The sequence below is a fragment of the Pollicipes pollicipes genome, unplaced genomic scaffold (assembly GCF_011947565.3).
Source record: "Pollicipes pollicipes isolate AB1234 unplaced genomic scaffold, Ppol_2.1 Scaffold_6686;HRSCAF=7923_pilon_pilon_pilon, whole genome shotgun sequence".
Lineage (NCBI taxonomy): Eukaryota > Metazoa > Arthropoda > Thecostraca > Pollicipedomorpha > Pollicipedidae > Pollicipes > Pollicipes pollicipes.
In genome coordinates this window covers 46,866,915-46,892,106 of record NW_023596921.1, presented here as the reverse complement: position 1 = coordinate 46,892,106, position 25,192 = coordinate 46,866,915, and the positions used below count along the sequence as shown (strand labels likewise).

The 25,192-nt window shown below is 55.3% G+C and overlaps 2 protein-coding genes across 3 annotated transcripts in view; one reads left to right on the top strand and one right to left on the bottom strand.

Moving 5' to 3' along the window:
- Window positions 1–2,398: 2,398 nt before the first annotated feature.
- Window positions 2,399–7,491, top strand: Hsl (hormone-sensitive lipase). 2 transcript variants are annotated; one of them, XM_037231447.1, is made up of 2 exons: window positions 2,399–2,486; window positions 3,421–7,491. In XM_037231447.1, exon 2 carries the CDS (start codon window positions 3,461–3,463, stop codon window positions 5,528–5,530), a length of 2,070 nt encoding a protein of 689 aa, XP_037087342.1. In that variant the 5' UTR covers window positions 2,399–2,486; window positions 3,421–3,460; the 3' UTR covers window positions 5,531–7,491. The 2 variants fall into 2 exon arrangements, with proteins under 2 accessions (XP_037087342.1, XP_037087341.1); XM_037231446.1 differs by having other exon boundaries at window positions 2,436–2,510.
- Window positions 7,492–9,220: 1,729 nt separating this feature from the next.
- The window catches only part of Hil (peptidase hillarin), a 31,540-nt gene continuing 15,568 nt past the window's right edge, over window positions 9,221–25,192 (bottom strand). The window contains exons 2-12 of the mRNA XM_037231014.1: window positions 22,028–22,144; window positions 18,202–18,395; window positions 17,739–17,970; window positions 16,893–16,975; window positions 14,960–15,103; window positions 13,559–13,677; window positions 12,759–12,858; window positions 11,694–11,902; window positions 11,041–11,171; window positions 10,425–10,651; window positions 9,221–9,693 (exon numbers count right to left, since the gene is read on the bottom strand). Of these exons, the coding sequence (XP_037086909.1) occupies window positions 9,366–9,693; window positions 10,425–10,651; window positions 11,041–11,171; window positions 11,694–11,902; window positions 12,759–12,858; window positions 13,559–13,677; window positions 14,960–15,103; window positions 16,893–16,975; window positions 17,739–17,970; window positions 18,202–18,395; window positions 22,028–22,144 (1,884 nt within the window). The 3' untranslated portion in view covers window positions 9,221–9,365. The remainder of the gene's footprint in view (window positions 9,694–10,424; window positions 10,652–11,040; window positions 11,172–11,693; window positions 11,903–12,758; window positions 12,859–13,558; window positions 13,678–14,959; window positions 15,104–16,892; window positions 16,976–17,738; window positions 17,971–18,201; window positions 18,396–22,027; window positions 22,145–25,192) is intronic.

The window sequence follows — 25,192 nt, the reverse complement described above, 5'->3', positions numbered from 1 at the left end:
AGGTAGCGCGTGGCATGGTGTGCCACCCCTACCCGCACAAAGGTAAATGGGCAGCAAGTTACAGTCATCGATAGCGGACCAGAAGACATAAATATTATCGAAATAACATAACCCTTATTTCTGAACGTGAAATGGCATGAGCATGATGCAGGGTATTCACAAGCCAGCTGATTTCACGGTTACTGCCAATGTCGGCGCTCAGCTGATTGCTCACTGGCCCAGCTCAGAGTGCGCCGCCGCACGTGCTGACCTGCTCCCGGTGACCGTGCAGCTCCAGCAGCAGGGGCAACCGCACACCGGCCGGCAGATCGTGCGCCGGCGCCGACAGCGCGCCGTCGCCGTCCCTCCTCCAGCTGCACCATATATGCCGGCCGGTCGGGCTCGGGACAGAAGCGCACCACCGTCCGCCGCTCCGTGGCGCAGACCGTCCACACGCCCAGCTGGTGGGCGACCGCCTGCGCCGCCAGCGCGCTGAAGCCCCCGTGCACGGCCGATGCCGGCGCCGGCCGGTTCAGCTGGCCCCGCAGCTGGTCACGGCGCTCCTCCAGCGCCAGGTTCGCCTTGCGCAGCGCCTCCACCTCCGCCATTAGCTCGTCGGCACGCTGCTGACGGCCTAACTCTTGGGAGCGGAGCAGAGCCAGTGCTGTTGGGTCGGACAGCACTGATTCTGGCACCGTCCCCATGTCTGCAAAGCTGTAATCAAGCACACAATCAGCATATGGTCACTGATAATGCCCTGGCCAGATGATCATGATACTGGTATTTTGGGGTGTGCTGGTAACTAGGGTCATTTAGAAAGTCAAGGCTGGGGAATAAGCAGGGGGCAGGAGTTGAGTTTCAAAATTTCTTCAGTCCAAAATGTAGTATTAGGAGCATGGTTAATGCTTAGCATTTCTTCTGGGTTCTCAATGTGACACCCCTTTCCTTAAACAGGCTGTTAAATGTTTTAGTATAGCATTTCAGTTTGCCTCTACAGCAGACATGATATTCTACACAATCAGGCATGTATGTGATAACATTTAGATACAGCTCCTACCTTGCACTGGACAGATTTCTGCTATAGCACCCATGCTTAACAGCTCTTGGTGAGTAAACCCTAACCTGTGGCATGGCTGCTAACATTAGCTACAGGCCATACCAATCAGTTGAAAAGGAGAGCCTAACATGGCTGTGGCCCTCTCTGCCATAGATGGTAGGTCCAAAGACAGATGCCCTAACTGCCTCAACTACTGGGATGACTGTCAGAACTTGTGAAATCTGGTAACAGCCTGTGGAAACATGTAAGGCAGAAGACAAAGTCTCCAACAGTCAAGATGCTCTGATTTTGGTCATATCCAGCCACACAAGAAAAGCATGTTAAAGATTGTCTGCACATAGAGGGGTTAGGGAACGAAAAATGCATCCACTGCACCAGTCCACTACAGAATATCCATGAGCTAAACTTCACACTCATGTGTGCCAAACTCAGGGCAGGTCAGATTGTGCTGAATCTGCACATAATTTTTTAAGACAAAAACATTTCCTGGGTATTTTAGTCTAAAATTATCTTTCCTGCACCACAAAGTTTTCAAGCATTGGCTCTGTGCTGAAATTGGTGCCAACCATGCACAGAACAGACCACTTTAATTTATGATGTACATGTACTGATATTGTTGCTGGATGTTGCTGCTAGGTTCAACATGTTCCATACTTGAGGTAGCACATATTTTTTAAAGTCAGGACTGGGGGCAAACATCACATGAACAATGATCAAACCATAAATAGAAGTATATCAGATCGAGCACCAATAAATACCAGTCAACACAGATAACTAGGGGAATTTATAATGTGAGAAGGTAGGTGGCTACCTAGGTGACTACCCAGATATGTAGATAGGTACCTTTCTTCCTTCCCTACTGTTTCGAAATGCGCGCCAGAGGCAGCTGCGGTCGAAAGTCCACTTGTTGCTCAACCTGGTTAAAAATATATGGGAGGCGGAATACACAAATACTGATTTAATGCGCACTTCAACAATGCCGACGGCTTAATTTTAATATTTCTGAGTATTTTGAACGCCCTCCGCCCCCTACCTTGTACGCAACCCGAAATCACGCCAAAGTTCCCAGGCAGTGTTCTATTATTCTGGTTTCTGGCTCTGGCCAAGTAGTCCAATAGACGTTGGGTTTTGTGTTCGTATGATGTCATGCTACTTGTACATTTCTCTGGTAAGCTATCGGTTTTAGTGAATCACGTCTTATAACACATTTAAATTTTAAAATTACGTTTCAAACACTGAAATTTATAGCAAGCAGACATATAAGAACTTTTGTAGCACAGTGATGACAGAACGGATGCCACAGTTCACTCTCCTTTACGTCATTTATATTTTTTGAAAGAGAGGTGGGGAGTGAATGATTGTTAGTGCGCCGCGTTTGCATTGGCTTACGAAGACGTGAGGGGCGGTGAGAAGGCGTGTGGTGGCCCCGCCTTTTGCAGGATCTGCACAGGTTGGTGCGAACCAGTTTGACGGGGTATGTTGTTCAGATACTTGACCAGTGTTTTGCGTGTTAAGTTGGTCTCACTGGCTCAGCCCCTGCTTCCTTCAGAGTGAAATTCTGTCTGAAATCTTCCACAATGTGGGTGCCAAAAATTGTCACGTACCACTAGGTGTAGGTAAATGCATCAGTCACCCAGTAGATAGGTGGGTGCTGCATGTAGGTATGCTATCTGAAACTGATGCCTGTTTCCCATCTCAAAGATAACTTTGGTGCATGTGTCGGCATGCTGCTTAAGTGAGGTTATGGCTTAGAGAGTTTATGGCTGGTTTGGAACATGCTGAGATGGGCTTGGCAGTTACATTTTTCTCTTAAAAGCTCTCAATAGAAACTGGCACTATGAATCCCTTGACAGGGCCTTACTCAAAAGTATTGTTTAAAAATCTGGCATAGATAAGTCTGGCATTGGTTAGAATAACCCATCCCCATATTGTAAAGAATGCATATTACATAGAGCATGTCCAGCAAAGCAGCAACATCACTGCAATGATTTTAGAGCATGCATGCCACATATCTACTTTTCCTGTAATGTTTTGTTGCTCCCATGCTACTGCTATCGAGCCAAGCTAGTAAAAGGCAAATTTGCTTGGATCTTTCCAGTTGGGTGGAATCTGAGGAATGGGTACTATGTTGTATATTATGTTGAGGTGTTGAAAGCCACTAACAACCCTTTTCTTGTGCTGTTTGTTAACTGTACCATTCTTGAACTGTAGGGTTTGAATAACATTGCTTGTTTTGCTTGGTCTTGTGTATTTATATTTTGTAATTAGCATCACTAATGCCCTGACTTGCCATTAGTGATTCTATATACATATATATATATATATATATATATATATATATATATATATATATATATATGTGATATACCCACATTTTGTTTCAGGTGCCTGGCAAGTCAGTTTCCAGTCAGCAGTGCCCAGTGTATGGCCCTGCACCTACGTGCGCTAGTCAAGTTCATTGCCCGACCTGGTAGCAAGCTTCAGCTGTCAGTGAGGATGGCCAGCACTGAGTCATCGGCCACCTCCGCTGTGGCTCCGGCCGCACCCCCTGCTGAGCCACCAGCCGAGTCGCCAGCCGCGCCACCAACCAAGGATGAGAACCGGCAGCAGTCACTGTCTGCCATGGCACGAGCCTGTGCCCTGCTCTTCCAAGATGACGTCAGTGAGCACGGCCAGCGGCTGGCCATCGGCTTGACATCACTCGCCGACCACTACGAGGCGACAGCGACCAAGGCGGACAAGGTGCGCCGCGTCTGCCGGGACTACGACTTCTCCGAAGCCGTGCCGGGCAATGGGTACCGCTCGTTCGTCGACATGTTTGACAAGATGGTCAACGCCAGCCACGAGACTTGTCTCAAGATCCGCAACAGTAACGGGCGTCGCTTGCCGAGCCGCAAGGACTGCGCCAAGGACGTGGAGGCCTGGTGCCAGTGGATGGTCTCGATCGGTACCATGATGGAGCATCTGAACACGCTGATCGGCTGGAGTGAGCCCGGCTCGCTCTTCCCCGACGCCAGGCACTCGCCGATCGAGCTGCTGAAGAAGGCGGAGGAGATCAACCAGTACTGCTTCTACGGCCGGATGATGGGCTCTCAATACTGTCCGTCCATGCAGGCCGTGCTGCTGCGCATCGCCTGCTTCATGTGCATGTACAGCCACTACTTCTACAACTCGGGCAGCACGTTCCGGCGCTGGGCGACGGCGTCCGTCTTCTTCCGGCGCATCCTCACCGACCCCGAGTACCGCGCGAAGCGCATCGTCAACATCTCGCGCTATGCCGACATCGACTTCTGCAAGGGCTTCTGGTCGCAGCAGGAGAGTGAGTTCCTGCAGATGTACCCGGAGGTGGCGTGTCCGGCAGCGGCCGTCAACATCACGGTGGGCCTGCCGCCGGAGCCGCTGGTGCTGCCGCGCGCCGACGGCGCCGGCTCGGTGGAGGTGCCGCCGCCCACCGTGCACATCGGGCCCGACTCCGTGCACTGCCGGCTGCTGGCCACGCGGCGGCGCGAGGGCATGCTGGGTGGTCGCGCTTCGCGGCCCGCCAAGCTGGCCGCCAGCCCGTGCCTGGTGGTGCACTGCCACGGCGGCGGCTTCGTGGCCCAGTCGTCCAAGTCTCACGAAGTGTACTTACGTGAGTGGGCGCGCGACTTGGACGTGCCCATCTTCTCGATCGACTACTCGCTGGCGCCGGAGGCGCCCTTCCCTCGCGCCACCGACGAGGCGTTCTACGCCTACTGCTGGGCCGTCAAGAACTGCCGCCTGCTCGGCTCCACCGGCGAGCGCATCATCGTGGCTGGCGACTCGGCCGGCGGCAACCTGGTCGCCACCGTCACCATGCAGGCCATCAAGCGCGGTGTGCGCGTGCCCGACGGCCAGTTCCTCGTGTACACGCCATTCAACACGTCCTTCACGCCGTCGGCGGCTCGCCTGCTCTGCGTGATGGACCCGGTGCTGCCGCTGGGCTTCCTCATGCGCTGTCTGCACGCGTACGCTGGTCACGCGCGCAGCGGCGACGCGCCGCCAGCGGTCGAGCCGTCCCCAGAGCCTGGCGACGGCGGCGGCAACGGCGAGGCGGCGGCGACGGCGGCGGCCGGTGGCCAGGCCGAGGTCAACTACACGCTCAACCCGAAGCGGCGCAAGCTGGGCCATACCCTGGCCAGCCACGACCTGGACACGCTGGTGGCGAACTCCCTGACAGACGAGTTCCGCTACTTCGAGGTGGACCCGGACCCGCGGCTCAGCCCGTTCTTCGAGCGCGACGAGGTGCTGGCGTGCTGCCCGGCCACGCACCTGCTCACATGCCACCTGGACCCGTGTCTGGACGACTGTGTGTCGATGGCGCGCCGCTGGCGGCAGCTGGGCGTGCCTGTCGGCCTCACCGTGCTCGACGGCGTGTGCCACGGCTTCCTCAACTTCGCCCGCTTCAGCGCCGAGGCGCAGGAGGGCAGCCGCCGCTGCGTGGAGCTGCTGCGACAGCTGCTGTTGGAGAAGTAGGCGCTTGAGGCTGGCACGTGACGCCAACGGTCGGCGCGCCCCCCGCCAGCGCGCGGGGGCGTCCATGCCGCGCTCTGCTCGGTCGCGGGATGGCGCTGGTGGTAAGCGGGCCCGCCTCTCAATATAGTATTATCCACAGACGCATGATGAGCTGTCGGACAAGCCTTCCTGCAGACATTGGACAGCTTGGTGGTACTGTCACAATCTAGCTGATCTTCCTTCAGAATAGACCTTTTGCCAACATATGAAATTTTGCATCCGTGGAAAGACTTTCTGTATGGAAAACGTCTTGCCAGAGTTGCAATTGACGATGATTGCATGTCTGCAATGTTCTGATTCGTCCGAACTGAATGCCTTGATGTGTAAATTATGTGATAATATTCCTGAATCGATTATTGTTACGATCGCGATAAGTTCTTGTACACCAAAATGATTGAGTATGGCTATTTTAATACCATCATTCGCCAGGAGTTCTGCCGTCCAACTGCGTACACCATATATTGTCATGGTGTCCTCTAGCTGACGCACACACGTTATATGGAAGTGGTGTCCCGCGGCAACTTAGTTGTAACGTCACACGCGGCACGATGATCCTGTTAAATTCTCACAGCGTCCGGCCGCAGCAGGCGGCCTCGCGATATTTCTGACTGATCTCCCGCGTGTGCCCGGATGCTGCTGGTAGTAAGACGTGCGTGGATAAGCGGCGCGCGCCTGTGGCCTCTAATTGGTCTTCCGCGCCTCTAAACTTCGGGTCCGCGCGAGGCCGGTCACAGTCTAGCTGTGCCAGTCCAAACGTGGCACACCGCTTACTGGTGCTGTGGGGCGACAGATGGGGCTCATGTTCGGTGTGCTGAGCGGCCGTACGCGGCGCGTTAGAGCGCTGCGGCGGCTGGTTGTTGCTGTCGCTGTGTAGGTCTGCTTATTAGTCACCGGTTGGGGCCGGCGCTCTGTTTATCTGGGTGTAGACGCTGCGTCCCTTGTACTCTCAAGTGTGGGCTTTGTAGTCACAAATGTAGGTGTTACGTGTGAATTTGTCGCCGACCTCCAAGACCAGTTCGTTCCGTCGTGTACCTGCGAGTTTTCGCTTATCTTCCGACCTCAAGTCATCCATATCATACGAGCCTTCCCTTGAAATGCACTCTGTTGAATGCGTCTGAGCCCGTTGTTGGACTACGTGACCGCGGAGGATGTTGCAGGCCCTCATGGTTCATATGGTTCATGATGTGCGAGCTTGATGGCTAGCTCTCTCGCGGCTTCGTCACCACCGAAGATGGTGTTCTCATCGAAAGACATTTTAAACACGGTGGTATTTTTTGCATTTCATTCGTTAGCATCGTGTCTTCAGGCACACCCTTCGTGCGACGACATCCACGCCCGTGAAGCCTTTACGCCACGACAACGAACCCCTGAACGCCATCGCCACCCGCGCTCGTGACGTATCAGCTTCGTGAGCGTTTGCCGATGTTCGGCGTGATGTACTCGCGGTTTGCGCCGTGCACCTGTCCGCACCGTGTGCTCACGAGCGGCGGCGTCTGCCGACTCGGCCTGCCGCGGCGGCCGGTCCTGTTTGCCGTCGGCGCTAGCCGCGCACGCGGTCGCATCTTCAGCGCGCCGCTCCGGGCGTGTCAGCTGCCCCGACCGCGGCTAGCCACGGACGTCCGTGCTGGAGACTGTTGATCATCGGTGCCCGCCGGCCCCAGCCAGCCGAACCCAGCCATAGTCTTCGGTTCGGTGGTCTGGCTGCTAGACGGTGCTGTGTCAATGCCGCAAAGAAGCCAAAGAGCCCTGCTGGCCGTATCTGTGTGACGAGTATGGGGCTGGCTGGTGCGCGTGCGTGCTTAGTGGCGCGCGTTGTTTGCATACGCTGCTCGTGCGCCCCCCCCCCCCCTTCCCCTGTTTGTTGATGTTGTTGCCAAAGTATTCGTCATGTGCAGATATGAACGTTTATCGGTTAATAAAGGACTGACTGTAAATGCGGTGTAATGTGCAACAACACCGGGAAAACTGGAACGACCAAAGCCAGCTGATACGCCGACGTCTGCGGATAGTATCCGCTTCCATGATCACACACGTACTCGAGCTGCTCCTGTTCCGAGCAGTTCAGGAAGTAGATTGGTCAACGGGATACACAAGCTCAACTTTCTGTGATAGGCTGCAGATTGTCCGCGCCGGGCTCGCCGTCTTCGCCCTCACTACCGTCACTTGTCACAGTTGCTCTCGGCCAGATACGCCAAGCTGCTGTCAGAGAGATGTTGCACCTGAACGACCCTCGCTGCAATTCAAACCTCCGACAAACGACGAGCCACAAGTAAAAATCACGTGTTGGATCACATGCCGCAGCGCAACGGAGAAGATCAACAACGTCCGTCACTGGGGCTTAACAACGCACGTAGCTGCTGAGACTATAGGAAGTCACTTGCTTTCCACCCTGGCAAGAAGAGCGGGCACCGAGGGGAATCGGACCCTGTACCTGTGGCTTCCCGAACGAGCAGTGGTTAACGCGGATGCGTCAACCTCAACATTATCGGTGTGATCTGCAGATCATGTGTTACGGTACTAGACTTCCAGACCCTGTGAGACTGTCGAGTCCAAACGACATTCGGCAAAAAGCTAAACGTCAGAAATTAACCGTTACTGTTTATTGATACGGTGTTTGCAACAGCTTACATTAAATATTAAATAGGTCCATGCGCTCACCTTCACCACAGATGTTCGCAAACAAGGAAAGATGAGCAGACTGCGGCGGTGCATCTGCGTCCTCGGACAGCGTAGCGCATCAACAGGACCGTTCAAGCGCATTGCGTGTGACACTGGTACGGCATATTACCAGTACCACTTAACAAAACAACACCACGCTAGCGCCGACAGAATCCGGCGGCCCCGGTGGGAGCCGGCCTCCGCCGGACCCTGCACATTCTCCAACCTGGCACACACACAACACGCGTCAACGTCACACGCGGCGGAGGACCTCTGAGCCGTCCAACGCCCGCGCATGGAAGATTTGGTCGGTTAGCACAACACAGCATATGTTCGTCGCCGTAGCTAAGGCGTGTAAACTGGTCCCGTAATTCGCGCACGTGCTCCGCGCATGAAACGATCGTGGAAGACAACATTCCACGTGCCGATAGTGTTCAATTTAACCATGCATGTTAGCGCTCATGCTGGTCCGTTAATTCAAGCATACGAAACCAGAACGCAGGACGGGAAAAACGGGTCATGCTCGTTACCCCCACAACCTCTTCAGGGAACAGCAGCTGCCGTAAATACGCGTGAACTGGGGAGCGGGCACGCTGCCTTCCTCGTTTTAAAATCCAGCTAGCTGGTGTTCGACCGGGGCCGTTTGCGATGGTTATCACTCGTCTGCGCTGGCCAGCTGGGGTTCGGCTCGTGTCGGGCGCCGGCCACCGCCCACACATTTTGGGTTCGCCTCTGCGGCCGGGCTGGGGCAGAGGTGCCAGCAGTGTGACGCCGTCCGGTGACGCACGTTCCCGCAGCACCAGTGGGCGACGGGGTCCTCCACGCGCGCTTCCAGGTACGTCCCACTGGCGCCTGGTGGTCGCCGTGGCGCCAGGCACGTCCCGGCGGCGCCAGACTCTTCGCACGGCATCAGACACGTCCCAGCGGCGCCAGACGTTTCGCACGATGTGAGGCGCGTCCCAGCGGCGCCAGACGCTTCGCGCGGTGCGTCACGTTACATCGGCATCAGCCAGGACGCGGTCCCGGTGCCACGCCCGCCACCTCCACGGCGCAGCTCAAGCGGCGCAGCGACGCCAGCTCCGCCCTGCTCGGCGCTCAGTCGCTGGCGCATGCGCACTCCCGCCGCCGCTTGCCGCGCTCAGTTCTTCTTGGACGAGTTGATGAGATACTTGCAGCAGTGCGTGAGCAGGTGCTTCTCGTTGGACTCGTGCTCGCCGCGCTGCACCTCGCGCGTGTACACGTCCATGCCGTACTGGCCCTCCTCGGGGAAGGTGATGCGTACGGTGACCAGCTCGCCGCTGACGCTGTGGCTCACGTACTTTCCGAGCCGCTTCTCCTCGGTGCCGTTGCGGTGCAGCGTGGCCATGAAGTCGGTCAGCGGCCGCGACATGCGGAACTGCACCTCAAGCTCCCGGTTGCAGAAGATCAGGGCGTCCGGGTGTGTCACCGGAATGAGGCCGAACAGCCTGCGGGACGGAGGAAGGTCACCAGCGCTGTTAGGTGGGGCCGAGCGGCAGGTTCATCACAGATCTCCAGGTCAGGGGGGGGGGGGCAGACGGTCTGACCGAGACGGAGGGAGCACGCCAGCTTTGTCGCATGGGGTAAAACGGCTCGCGAACCGACCACCAGCCTTGTCAGACGGGAAGGAGACGCAAACAATCTCTGCCAGGTGGGGTCAGACAGTCTGTGGACAGGACGCTAACAGCTATGTCAAACGGGGCGAACGGTCCTCCAACGGGAGGTGCGCCGGCTGTGTCAGACGACTCGAAGTCAGTTGAACAGCGCAGGAGAGGGGCGGCCGCCTGTCGCGAGCGTGCAGTCGCGGAACGGCACCATGACAGAGTCATCTAATGTGGCCACAGGAATGCGTAATAAAACCATCGCGCACAGGGATCTCGGACGCGTCATACGAACTAATGTGATGCGGCTCACTTCAGTTTGGAGCCCGGGAGCACTAGCAAACACCCCAACAATTCTGCGCGAATCATGCGCACGCACATGCTCATGTACGCATCGCGATCATCAAGTTTTACCACGTGCAGACGACGGGCTATGGCACGAATAGCCCGCTGACCCTGCCAGCCAGCGCTGCGCCACATCACAACACGGCCATGACAGTACATCCGAACAGCGCGAGGGGGCTCCTCTGTCAGCAGGGCTGGCGGAGCGCGCGGAGGGCCCGACGGCGATGTCGTACCTGTTGGCCTTCATCGGCCCCCACTCGCCGCTGGCGCAGTCGGGCAGTGGCACCATCACCGTCTGCAGGTCGCGACACACGATCTTGAACTTGCAGACCGACTTGAACTTCATCGGCTCGCCGGTCAGGTACTCGCGCGGCGTCACGGCGTTGGCGAAGATGTCGAGCAGCAGGGCGCCGCTGGTGGGCGCGTGCACGCGGAACGCCACCATGTTGCCCACGACCGACTGCGGCAACGCCGAGCCGTCGGGTCAGCACACGTAACCAGCTGGCGCCCGACCAGAGCCGACGCTGCCGATAGCCGCCCCAGTAGCCGTCATGTGGACTTGCATCTAGTCACGTTTTGGAACGTGTTGAATGTGTGTGCGCGCTTTCGTCGCGTAGGTGATAGTTCATTTAACAGGGTTAGGTTCGATAAACTAACTTAATGCGACAGTTGACATGACACCGATCGCATCACTCAAGCTTAGTTGTTCTTTTCAGAACAACCTGCCCTTAAATCTCGACGGATGATGGAGCGGTGCCAAGTCGCGGCAGCGGTGTACCCCCCCCCCCCCCCCACCCCGCCCCCTAGAACCCACTCAAGGCCCCCGGCCGCGGCACCCAGCACTCTCACCTGCATGACAAACCGCTTGAGGCTGACGCCTTCGTACGTGTCGCCGTCGTTGTCGTAGAACTTGAGATTGTAGTGGAAGATGAGTGAGGACTGCATGTGAGTGGGCATGCCGATCCGGATGGTAGCCGCGCCTGCGGAAAAGGGCAGGTGAGGGAGCTGTAAGGCGGCGCCCGACATTCGAACCAACATCGTCCCAACACTGCCGTGAGAATCAGTCGAGGCCGACTCCACCGAATGGATTCGCCTAAGCGCAAGTCTGGCAACACTGTGCCCGGGTAGTTCGCACGTCATATATGTGCTACAAATTTAAAGCCCCACTGACGTTTAAAAGTCACAAATGTCGTCAATTCATGACGCAAGTGATGCTATCTTCGCTCTTCGACGAATCCTGCACATCGTATCAGATCTACAAGAGATGTCATCAGAGGTCCACTCCGTTCGCCGGCACAAAAAGAACGCAGCGTGGAAACGACAACTTGAAACTCGGAACACGTGGATCATGTACTGTTAGCACGACACAGATTTGAATGTGCGATGCACGGCGGAGGACACCTGATAACAGATGCCCGGGACTTCACGAGCCCGTCAGCTTCACGCCGTCACAGGTCCGACCGGCTGACCAAAGTCAGGCCGGCGTGGCCGCTCTGCCTCACCCGTGGAGTCGGTGTGCATGACCGCCTTGGTGTCCTCGTCCGGGAAGCAGAGGCCGTAGCGGAAGAAGAGCGAGCGCACGAACGGCAGCTCCTCGAACTCTTGCAGCGTGATGGGGTGGCGCAGCAGCTGCCACTCCGGCTGCAGCGGGAAGAACTCGTAGATGAACTCCTTGGAGTCCGTCAGGAAGTAGTGGTCGTCGTACTCGTATCTGGGGGAGCGGGAGTCAACAGGTCAAGGGGTGACCTCAGCCGGCAGACTCAGGACGACGTTTTCGCCCCGCGTCAACGCTCTAGCCCGGTGCCAGACAAAGCTGCTGTGGCTCTATCTTTCAGCAGCACCCTCGCACAGTGTTTGAAAACGCGAGGAGTAAAGTCGTGAATGACATCCGCCTTTCTTTCCGCATTCTCGCTTCATCCTGCGTCCTCGCGACGCCCTGTTGACCTGGGCCAGGCTAGATGTGCTACATGATAGGCTATGTGACCCCTGGCCAGGGACCCGTCCGAGCGCAGAGCATATGCCCGTTATACAGGTCTCTGTGTCGGCTAAGTACCCGCAGAGGACACCGTGCATGCTGTTTCGTCCCACCATTATCCACACCCTCATCGCATAGCCCTCAAATGGTCACTGCTGGCCGAAAGGTCTCTGATCCAAACCAAACAAAATCCTCCGACTGCAAGAGCGCCACAGCAGGCCAAAGCACAAAGCGCCGTTTGGTATTGGTCATGGCCGGAGCTCCCCTATCTGGTTATCGCAAACCGCGCCACCTCCCCGGTCACCACTGCCAAACACGCGACTGGAGGCCGAGAAAAGCCGCATCCCTTCCACCGCATGCCGGATCTGAACTCCGCATATGGGCTCGGGCGAGGCCGTGGCCCCGGCTGCCGACGCCGGGACGCGCTCGACACCGCAAGTGACGCCTCAGCCTGCCAGGCCCGCAGTCCGCCGGACGGCGCCGCATCGCTGAATCTCCAGCGGCGGCCGGCGCGCGCCCGTCCGTGCCGGGGCCAGTCGTAGACGCGGCCCGGCCAGGACGGCGCGTGGGCGGGACGGGTCGCGTCGCTCACCGCAGGCTGTCCGACTTGTTCTTGTTGCCAGGTTTGGGCACCTCCTTGGCGTTGACCAGATGTCGGGCGCCCCAGTTGCACTGGACGAACCGCCATGCTCCTGTTGTTGGGGTACGGGGAAAGCATTTCAGTAACTGAGCACGCAAGAATTGCAGGTGAGAACTGGACGTTCTCCAGGACTGGGGGCACGAGAGACAGGGGACAAAGACTTAAGTAGTTTTTCATTGGCCACTATAGGATTGGGGCTAAAATTTCCACATGGGGAGGGAGGAGTTTGATATCCCAAACCTCCCCCATCACGTGACAGCTGATTGCTCCCACGCCTATCCCACTGCACTTTAGGCTATAAGACAGGAGACAGTGAGCAAGAGCAGGTGAGCGTCACAATGGCCGCTCACATAGCCTACACAGCTGCACGCCACAAACACCGGTGACAATGACACGACCGACAATGAATTACATCACGGCACATGCATGGCGTTTTTTTGTGGAATACCAAAACCGGTCAGTCACCAGAATCTGGCTTACGTTTTAGATCGGGCAAAAACTGGTCCGGTCATGGAGTGTCCCAGTGAGTGTTGTGGCGGAACAAGCGGCCTTGTGCCTCTGCCAGCCCACCGGCGTCCGGCGACCGGAGCCCGTGTCAGCCCGGCCCCACCTGCCGCCCGGACCGGCCCGCTCTTGACAGCGGACGCCCGTCCCGCTGTGCCAGGGCAGCCTCAGCTCCAGCCGGCGCCGACGCCTGCCTCGCAGGCACCACCGCAGCCCGCGCCCGCCCGCAGTCGCCGCCGCTCACTTACCGGCCACGTAGACGGCGTTCCAAGAGTTGCGGAATCGGTTGTCCTCAAACTTGACTCCTGGCTGGTATCCGGCAGACTTGCTGTAGCCCTTGATGACCACGCAGTGGAGGCCGGCGTAGCTGCGGCCGAGGCGCGATAGGTCATTCCGGTCACGGCGCAGGCGCGGCTCTCACAGAACGCTTCACCAACCTCGAGCCGTTGTTCGGCTTCGGCCGACCGCGAGACGTGTCAACACGAGCACTTAGCGAAGTGCACCGGCCGGGCACAGTTAGATGGTGTACTGGAGCCAGTGACTGTCAGGCATACTGCTGGCTTAACGGCACACTGTTGACAATTAGGCAGAATATGGATGAGTGTAATTGCAAACCACGCAACAATTAATGAACCAGTTACAGCCAAAAGTCGGTCGCACCCAGCGGCAATATTAATCAACTCTGAAAACGAGAGGAATCAGGAACAATTGATGCCTAAGACATGGTCTATGGATCTGATCGCACCAATGCCTTACGCAACCCCAACAAAAAAGTATATCAATTAGAGGTTGTCACACAACAAAACCACTGCATAACGCAACAACAACCCGCATTGTCGACAACGAAACCCGCTCTAGCATTACGGTCTTTTTGTCAGCAGTCTTGCTGCATTTCTCAGCGTTTGCTTCCAAGACTACCAATGTGTAGTACGTGAGCACAACGAAGCACCGTCCGTTTTTCTGCGACAGCCAAATACGCCATTTGGACAAACGCCTGGGTTGTGAGTTTTTGTAACGTGCACTCACAAGGCTGTAGGTGGCATTTCGGCTGCTCGCTTCGATCCCGCCTGACCGCTAGACACAAGCGAAGCCGTGACCTCGAGCAAAAGCATCCGGCTCCCCGAGCCGAAGCAGCCCCTCCCCGTGAAGTGGCAGTAGCCCTCGAGCCAAGCTAGTCGTTCTGCGACACGAACCACACGAGCCGAACCCCACCTTCGGGCCGCAGCCTCCGTCCCCAGAACAAACTATCCGTCTCCAGCCACCGAGCTGCCCCCCCCCCCCCCCCCCGGACAGACCGTACTAGACGTACCCGGGCCGTACCAGTCGTCCACTGGGTCCACTGGTCCAGTCATTCCCTCGACCGGTCCAGCCATTCCATAGATCGTACTAGCCGTCCCCTGGACCGTACCAGCCATCCACTGAACCCGTCCAGCCATTCCCTGAACCTCACCAGGCATCCCCCGGGCCGTATCAGCCATACCCTAAGCCAGAGCAGTCACAATCAAATCCAAATACAATCGCCTGAGCCAAACCAGCCCCTTCTCCCTACGAACCGTGCCATTACCTTCCCCTGCCCCCCCCCCCCCCCCCCACTCCGCGAGCTGTACCACCGGCCGTCCCCCACGTGAGCGCCCAGCTTTCCTGCTCACCTGCAAAGCCGCTTGAAGAGCACGTGGTAGCTCTCGGTGCCGTACTTGATGCCGCGCAGCAGGCCCATGGGCGTGTCCGTGCGCACGCCATCCTCAAAGTTCATCTGGTTGAGGTTCTTCACAGTGATCCAACGGAAGATCGTTCTGAAAGCCAGAGCGCTCGATGATTGTGGCTGGCGCCACAGCGATTGTGCCGGTGTTGGCTCGTTCGTAGCGAGATAGCGTGACGTGTGAGTGTATGTCGTTGTGGGGGGGGGGGGGGAAGGGGGAATTTTTCAGCCTTGTGATAACTCGACCAAAGGCAGCACGAACTGTGAAGTGAAGCGTTAAATAGTTCCCTCACAGCATGCATGCCATGAGCATCAGCGTGTAAAAATTCATGTTTAAACCTTCCGTAATCCCAGATGGAATACACCGGCTGCCGTAGCATTGAATAGTGTAGCATTGAATGATTCACTAACAGGACGCATGCTATGAGCACCAGCATGTGAACATTCGTATTCAAACCTTCAGTAATCCCAGAAGAACACAGCGGCTGGGGTAGCATTGAATAGCGTAGCATTGAATAGTTCGCTAACAACACGCATGCCATGAGCACCAGCTTGTGAACATTCGTGTTCAAACCTTCAGTAATCAAAGATGGAACACACCGGCTGCCGCATGCCGCAGCATTGAATAGCGTAGCACTGAATAGTTCACTAACAACACACGTGCCATGAGCACCAGCATGAGAGCGTTCATGCTCAAACCTTTAGCAATCTTAGATGAAACACACCGGCTGCTCACACTTGGCTCCGCTTTGGGCTGAACACGCGATCTTACAATACACCGACACTGAATCGGCGACAGACGCGTGCTGTAATTTCACGAAATTATCGAGACGAGGTGTTAGGATTACGAATGGAATAGCTGTTCTGATCACCGCCCTCGCCTGGTGCGCTAAAATGTACGAAACGTTTTGGCCAGTTCATTGTGCGGTCGTCGTCAGGTGTTCTTGTATCCTGAAAAAGCTAACTGAGGCAGCCATGTACGCGTTACAGCTCAATGGTTCTCCCTGGAATCGCTCAGATTCAGACCGGGATGCTCTGGCCATGAGATCAGCGCTGTACCACCGAGGTGCCCGGGAAGAGCGTGCCGACTGTGACGCGTGAGTGGCGAAGAGTCGGAACTCCCTTCAATCCTTCTCAGGACTCCACAACGCTTCCATGGTACATAATAACGCTGTGTGTACATACTAACTCACCAAATGGGACGATAGTCCTCACAAGATTTTTCATTTGTAAGATCAGTGCTCATATTTCACTCATGCTATATCGTTAGTTACCCATGCTGTGTCTGTAGTTAAGCTACACAAGATGCCTGAGCAGAGGAAGCACTGATTGTTTTTTGTTTCCTTTTTGCGGTGAGACACGCGTACATCTCGGGGGGGGGGGACATTTTTGATTCTATTGGCGGGTGGCTGGCGCGCGTGCGCTGCGGCGGCGGCGGAAGTGAGAGCGCCAGCACGGCCCCATCTGGCGGCGACGGGAGGCGGGCAGCCCGCCCCCGGCCACACGAGCCGTGAGATCGCTCCCAGAGAGCCGTGGGAGGTGTGCGGCGCGGCGCTCGTCGACTCTCGCCATGCCCGGCCCGGCGGCGCACGCTTCAGACAGGCGGGCAGTGAGCGTGCCGTCTCCCAGCGGTCAGGTGGACTCTTGCCTCGCCGCCATCCGCTTACAGAAGAAACTCGCGCTCTCATCGGACAACAATCTCCAACATGACGTGCAGCCTGAGCGCGGTACCCAACGGGACATTCACCCATGCACGGGAGACGGCACACGAACGAGGTGTGGGTCCCTCGCTCCCCCCCCCCCCCCCCCCCCCCCCCACTGCAGCAGACTCGGCCGGGCGCGGGAGGCGCTCGGTGCCCGCGCCGCCGCCGTCCTTCACTGACCGGGCCTTCTCCACGTCCGACGCGTAGTTGCCGAGCAGCTGGCGGATCAGGTCCGTGAACGTCTTCTGGTCCTCTTGAGCCACCTGCAGGGAGAGGTCAGAGAGGCTCAGGCCCCTCGCCCGGCCAGACGCGTCGGCTCACGCCACGCCAGTGGCCGCTCATTAGTAAACAGAGCTCGCGCCAGCTCGTGCCGGCGGGGGCCGTGCAGCCAACCGTGGGGCTCAAGTGTGCCAGGCCGAGATGGCACGGTTTGATCAGGGATCTCTTTGACGTTGACAGGCTATTTGTGATAATATTATCCGCAACGAACATTTTGTGAGGTCAGAACAGTTCGCTGGAGGTCCCAGGGTTGTCCCAGTCACTTAATTAATTCCCTTGACAGAGGTCTAATTGCTCGGGTCACTTACCGGCGGGCGTGACACAACAATGAAACAAACATGATGGAGAGGTGTGTCGCAGCTGCTATAAAAGCCCCCGGTCCATTATCTTCCTACAATCTGTTGTCGGAAATCGGGCATCAGTGCCACGGTGTGACCCAGATCCTCCGCGTGACGCATCATGGACAAAGCGACGGCCACTGACCACTGCGGCGTGTTCACGACGCGCAGGGAGTCCCACAACGCGCGACTATAATAGGTCCTGGCAGCCAGGCCGCCTCCCATTCCCATCCAATCCACGATATGCGGTCCCCATCTACACCCTCTGTGCAGTAGCAAGTGAATAGCGCGGAACACGCGTTTGGAAGCCGGTCGGGAAACTGAACGCAACAGAGCACCTGACGTCGAGACTTGGGCGGAGCTCGCTCGCCCCGCCGCGAGAGCCGGCCGGCGGCGTGACGTCACGCACCTGGATGGCCAGCTGGTCGACCTCGCTGAAGACCTCCGGGTCGTCGTAGATTTCGATCTTGCCGACGGTGGCGGGCGAGGGCGGCGGCGGCTGGGCCGGGTACTCGTGCAGCTCCGGCACGTCCTCCTCGCGCTCATCGCCCAGCTGCGTCATCATGTGTTCGATCTTGCGCTCGTTGATAAGGGACATCATCTCCTTGCTCTGTTTGTCGACCAGCGCGGCCGTGGCGGCTCTGACGTCACGCGAAGGCCACGGATCAGCATAGTCGACAGGTGGCCATGCGATGAACGCGGAATTGCCTACTACAGATTAAGCAAACAGTTCCACTCGCTACAGGCGGAGCTTGCTCATACCAGGCGCAAACTGGATGCGTCAATAATGAATCAAGGGCTGTGGGATATGGATACGGTCGTAGAATTGAGATACAGTACTCATACTGGACTAATAAGTGCAAAAAACATACCTTTCGTGTTCCAAAAGCTTTCTGGTGACTGACTCCTTCTTCTTCTCTCTTTTGATGGTCATGTTCTTCTCGAATTCTTCCTTTTCTTTTAGATGCTTCACTGTTAGAACCTTGACGTCGTCTTTGCTTCTCCGCTTGCTCATATCTTTTTCGAATTTGGCGGTGAGTTTTTCTAGTTCTTTCTCCCATTCTTCCTACAAACAAAAACAATATGCATAAATTGTTAGATCAAGAGCAGCAGGGCGTAATACACAGGTAAGGAGCCATACAAGATGCTACACAAAATACTAGGAAATCATTGCTTTAAGTCATATAGTTTAATGTTGAGCAAAATCGCCTCGGTTAGTAGGTTTGGAGATGAAACCCTCTGTTAAAAGTGTTCCTGGTCACTCATATCCCGCAATATTGCTTGTTAGATTGCAGAGTGCTCTTTAATGTGGCGAGCATAGCCATCCAACCATAACGAGGCAAGAACGCAATAGGTGTGTTATTTTGCAACATAATGCAAGCGCACAAAAGTGCCGTTTCGGCATCGCACTCGCCAACATAAGAGCGCATTATTCTGGACATGTCTTCACAGTGGGTGACTTATGTGCCACCGGTTTGAAAAATTCATCAGTTTCGCAGGGAAAGCTGGCTGTTGACGCGACAGGAAGGGGACAAGCCACAACACTGACTCACAAAGCCGGCTCCAGCATGTCACACAATGGCCAACTTCCGGCGTGGTGACCGAACGCCGGCACGCCGCACGCGGCGGCACGGGCCGAGGTCGCTCCGAACACACCCACCCACACATACCCACACACGAGAGTGCGGCCAACACCCGGTCAGAGCCAGTAGGGGTCGGGAGGCGCGTGGCGGACACCCGGCCAGAGCCGGCAGGGGTCGGGAGGGGGGTGGGGGGGAGATGCAGCCGACGCCCAGTCAGAGCAGGCAGGGGCCGGGTTGGGTGCGAGGGGGGAGGGGCGTCAGAGCCGGCAGGGATCGGGGAGGGGGTGCGGCCGACACCCGTTCAGAGACAACAGGGGGTCGAGGGGGGGGGGGCGGATGACACCCGGTCAAACCCGGCGGAATCCGCTGGGTCCGTCCGCCCGGGCCTGATGCGACCGGCCGCTGTTGGAGACAGCTAAGAAGGCAGCCTCCCAAGTATGGGTACCGATCAAGGCGTTGTAAACCACTGCTTCGCCCTCACTGATTGCGTTATTGAAGACCCACGACATCACAAATATCCCAGTGCATGGATGCGTAAATATCCTCACGGATCTGGTAGGGCCTCACAATTCAACCATGCAATTGCACCATCGTCATTTGTCTTTACTTAAGGGGAGTGTTCCACTTTGAAGATATTGAATCACGCATCAAATAGGATGAAAAAGTTCACTCATAACTGTTGGTGTACTTTCCAGTGAGGAAGACTGCTCTAGACAACATAATTTCTCTATTTAATAAATATGCCCCTCAATACGCCACTGTTTGATTACGTCATCGCACCTTGCACAACATTGATTAAGAGCCAGTTGCCAGCCGTTATGTCTGAAAATCGTGCTCACGAACACCATGTGTGAGCGCCTCGAAAGTAAGATCTTTCTTGGCTTTGATCGACGCACGTACAATCGAATGACAGGATTTAAATGAAATTATTGTGACATCATGCGTTCCAAGGTGAATTTGAAATGCTCTCCTAAACTTACTCTCCCACCACTTTGCGGTCTTTAAGCTCAGGAACCAGAGGGTTTTAGGATTTAAAAAGGGTCTGGCCGTGAGCTGCATCGAAAGATCTTCAATATGGCCGTTTCGGTTCAAAACCCCCTGCAAATGGGAACAATCTCTTTAAAGTACATGTTCCTGGATAGCGGATTAGAGACCAAAATTGAATTACAAAATATTCAGGCCCAAAAAAACAAATTTTGTTTCTGCGGCATGTCGAACCCAGCAACAATTGGCGGGTCAGTATGCGCCCAGTTACAGCGTTCCGACCGAACAGGCCAACTCAGCCCAGGGTAGACAGCGTCCGCACCTTACCGCTGGCAGAGGCTGGCCCGCTGATGGGTAGCCAGCTCAGCCGAGCCAGGCGCTGTCACAGCGACACGACACGATTGGGGGCAATCGAAGCAGGCCGGTGACAAGTATTTTACATTAAGTACCTGCGTCAGTTGACAAATGTTTCACGGAGTGAAATGCTGAACAAATCCACGTCACCCCGTCTTGAAAATAATCAGATTCTCATGAAGGCGCATCCCTGTCACGGCCCGTTGATGCCTAGGAATGGCGCCATCATAGTTTGTCTCCTGCGAATGTCAATCCGTCTCCGTCCACCGCCATGCTACTCGCCTCCCCATCCAAATAGTTGGTCTTCTTCGCTTCGATGCCACCCAGAGGTCAGCCTGGCTACTGACTCGCTTTATGCAGATCGCAGCGGTGCATTGACACTTTTGAATGCATGAATCGGTTAAAACGCAAGACACGTTCCCTCGCGGGCGGCTTCGTTTCTTTGCTTGCGCTGCGTGGCCAGCCGCCAAGGCGAGGTCGGAAGCGTGGGTCAGAGAAGCCGCCACCGCATAATTGCGTTGTCACAATGGCCTGCTTCGACGGGCGCCACAATGCCATAGCCATTCAACCGGTCATTCTGGCTGCACGGCGGGCCAACACATGAAAATCGAGGACGCGCGCACGCATGCGACACTCGGAATCCAGCGGCCCGGTCCATCAGGGGCGTACTGAGCGCGCGGCCGAGGCCAGACGATGGTGCGGCCGGCGCGGCCGGCGCCGCTGACGCCGCCTCTGCGGCGCCGGAGATAGCCGGCCGTGGCTGGTCTGTCAGGCGGAACTAACAGAGAGCAGGCACCGAGCGGTCCCGTTAGCGGTGGCGGCGCGGGGACGGCTGGCGGCCGGGTCACTGATGCCGCCGTCACCGGCGCGGCCCCGTGCACCGCTGCACCGCTGGCGACGGCCCGCTGGCTGGGCAGCGCCGCACGGGTGGCCGTCGGACGTACCAACCAGTCACCACTGCACCGGTGGTGACTCGCGCAGGATGATGCATAGGAATTCGTCGCTGCATGGGTAGTGACGTCACACATCGGTCATGGCCGCATGTGTGGCTATGGTAGATGTAGGGCACCACTGCACGTGTGTTGGTGGGACGCATTGGGCCTCCCTGCACGCATGACAACGGAACACACCATGCATAAGTGCAAGCGTGCTGCGTGAACATGCTGCGCACTGCGGCACGTGCTATCGGGGCGTATGCAAATCTTCACAATGATGAAGGAAGCAAGCCTCCCCAATATTCGCTAAAAATCCCGTTTGATGCGCCGGAAACAAGCATACCCTTCGCGTGGCGTCGATCTACGTCGCACGTTTTAATATATTTGTTTTTATTGTTTCCCCGTATTTCTAATTGTTAACATTTATTCACGAATATCTTAATGAATGTTATGAACTTTATAGTGGCATATCCAGACCAACGTCCTCTCACACTCAGTGCGACCGACAGTTCAAATATCTCGTGTTAATTTAGACCAAAAGGTGCCATCCCACAATCGAACCAAAAGCCATAAGTGCATATCTGTCGTCACTCCATGCTGTCAGCACGAACAACAGCGTCCTTGGCCAAGTCCAGCCAATGTTTTTTCAACCGAATATTTATGACAATGGCGGCATTGCACTGCACACACGGCATACTTACCCATTGTTCTCCATAATTGGAGTAAAATGCCGAAATAACGCATGCCATTGCGGTTACCTGTGTTACCGTCATGTACGTATGCGGCCATTCGCTCCATGACATACAGTGTGTACATATCTCATCGCTGTCAGCCCAACTGACCTTGAATTCTTCCTTTAATCGTTTGTCTTCTTGCTCTCTCTGCGAGGCGAACTTCTGGTAAAGTCTGTCCTCTTCTTCTCTGTGTATCCTCTCCAGTTCTTCCTGTTCGGCCTTGTCCTGTAAGAAGAAGGGAAACTGTGTTACATTGCCTTCACGATGCGAGCCAAGCGAATGCATGTAACAGGATTGTTCACGTCAAAACATTACCAACAGTGCTCCATGCTTGAACGAGATAATATTATCATCAGTTGCGAAACCCTTAGGGACGTTTAATCTGAAGCGAAAGGCTTATACCGTAGCGGGTAATTGCATGTTTTCACCACTAATTGTTCGGTGATTGATTGTGGCTTGAACTGTGGGGGTCACTGCCATCGCAGCCCCCGTTGGAAACGGGTCAAGTGAAAGCTTCCTGCGGATATGAAAAAAGCTTGATCCTTTGGATCGCAAGCATAATGCGAGCAAACATAGGAACGGAGAAAGCAATCCAGCATAACAGCAAGTTAGGGCAGACAATTCACAAAGTCACAAGCAAAAGCTTAATCGTTTGTAATTTGTGAATCCTGTCGTGTAAGCGTATGAGCCGAGGCCTTGACAGTCTCACTTCTTCGTCCGATATAGCAGTGACATAGAACCAATACGGCAGAGAAAACTGGACCGTTTCCGATGCATACGCTTACTGGGAAAGATTCACAAACGATTTCGTTTCCATTTGCGCCTTACAAATTGGTTGGGGCATTTTTAACGAAACATTCATTTGATACACACTGCGCTGCACAGCCACCACACATAATGATTTAACTTGCACGCTACAAACAAGCCCAATGCTAGGATCCGTATGACCAGACGTGTTCGTAGATCCCAGAAATAGATTACGCGACAGGATCGCTGAGTCCTTGATCTCTGTCTTTCCAAGATAAGGAATCTATTTTGAAGCTTTTCGAAGCATCTCTGAGATCCAGGATTCCTGTTAAGTTTTGTTGAGGGGCCAATGGAATTTCAATTTTTCACATGTCCTTTGAAGGATCCTCCAATAGGATCCTATGAGCAGGTGGATCCTCCAAGGATCCACCTGTTTTAAACCTGTGACCAAGGATGCATTGGAATCTAGACATTATCAAAAATTTTGTTTAACGACCTTTAAAACATTTTCACACAATGATATAAATTTTAAACAAACTTCTAGCCAACTGTGGCAACTTGAAGTGTCTTCCGAAAGTTAGGCTGAGGGTTATGACAGGCTACCAAAATGGTGGCTACCAAGACCAACTGGTGCACTAATAGACTGAAAAAATCCCTCCCTGTTTTTTGCCTGAGCATCCTTGCCACCTAGCTTCATAATCACTTCATCTTTATAATGCGTCTTTTCATAGCATGCAACACGGAAGCCAAACAGACTCAGCCAACAAGTTGATAAAAGCTTGCTGGCTTAGGCTGGTTAAATTGCGGGCCCAAGAATCTGAGCCTGTACCATAGACCACATAGATACGTCCTGGGATCAGACCCCCGCGTACCGGGCCTTTGCTCTTCCAGGATCCAACATCCATCCTTGCAACCATGCGCAAAGGTCTCACCTTGGGAGTGGATCCGAAATCCACTCCCAAAGTTAGACGAAAGGGTTTCCAGGATCGTGAATCTTTTCCAAGATTTTGCCAGAGCCCTTCAGAATCTTTGACCTCTTTTTACGTTTATGTATAGGATGTGTACAGAACCTGAGGTAGGCCAACCTCGATGGGCCCTTGTGGCTCTTTGTTGGCTGGATATCTGTATGTCTTTATATATTGCCTGAGGATCATTCGGGACTCAGGCTATGGTTTTATGTTTTTTTCAAACTTCCACTTCGAATTTAGGATTTTTGTGGGATCTCCGCACATATTCGCACAACATAATTGTCGTTTTAGGGTAGTACCGCGGAAAACAAACCTATGGAATCTTCCTGGTGTTAGTCGCTACGGTCTTGTGCAGTCTTTGCCAAGATGGTGGGAGACTGCATGATAACCGGTGAAGCACAAGAACACAGCACGGAATTCGGCCAGACCAACGTTCAAAAACACCCGGTTGACGCAACACACCATGGTCTGATGGAACTAACCACGCCACGCCTTCCAGCGCGCGCTGCAAGCATCAACTGGTGTAACTCACCGTCCAACCAACTGTTCCTCGCGCTTTTGCAATGACTCAAACGTTAGGGGAGCCCTCAACTTTGAACGCAAAGTAACCTAGGGAGATGGGCTCACCGGAAAACTTTTGCATAAATATGTGCGAGGTTGCACCACGCAGCCCTTATCCACGTGGCAGCCTTTTTTAGTCTCAGCAATTCTCTTTGCGTCGTAATGCTTCTGCAAGGTCTCCGCACGACCACAACACCTATGGGAAGTGATTACGTGGTAATGGTGCTTTCACTATGACACAGTTCTATGCGGTAACATAACGGTACAGACAAAGCGCAGTGCCAATATTTAGTTGCTAGGGGTTCGTTGGGATTCAAAAGCTGCCCTAGGGAAACGAAATCAGAGTTAGGTGCACTGTTGCCGGCGTACGGGGGAGAACTGAGAACGGACGCGGGGCTGTTGGCATCTCGCTGCCAGGCGAGCGCACGGTCGAGGACCGGCGGCGCCACTGAGCACCGTTCGGGACACGGAGGCCGCAGCGTGCCGCGGCGTCGTATCGCCAGCGTGGCCCCACCTGGGCGTGCCCCTGTCTGTCACAGCGTCACCGGCGCGAGCGCCGCCGTGCGGTGGGGACGGCTCCCAGCCGGACTAGCCCGGCGTGACGGCGGCCGATTACGGCCGGACGGCCAGCGTGACGGCGGCCCAGCCTCTCGCCAGCGAACAGAGAAGGTGGAAACGCTGCCCACCACCAGCTCATCGACCGCGTCAGCGCCAGTGGACACGCTACTCTCCCACATCATCCAGGTAACCACAGCCCACGGAACTCCAAGAGGCTCTAACTTGAAATACGTCTCAAAGTAGTTGGTCGCAGCTATATTTTGCGGTCAACCGGTGAAGTTGACACATAATACACAAAGCACACAATACGTTTAGGAGGAAGGGGTCACTCGACACATATTTTGGAAATCTTTGGACTTAAAAAGCTTGAAATGATACAAGATGCACTTGATGTCAGAAGATACGAAAAAAGCAGGAGTCAAGTATTAAAAATGAGTGG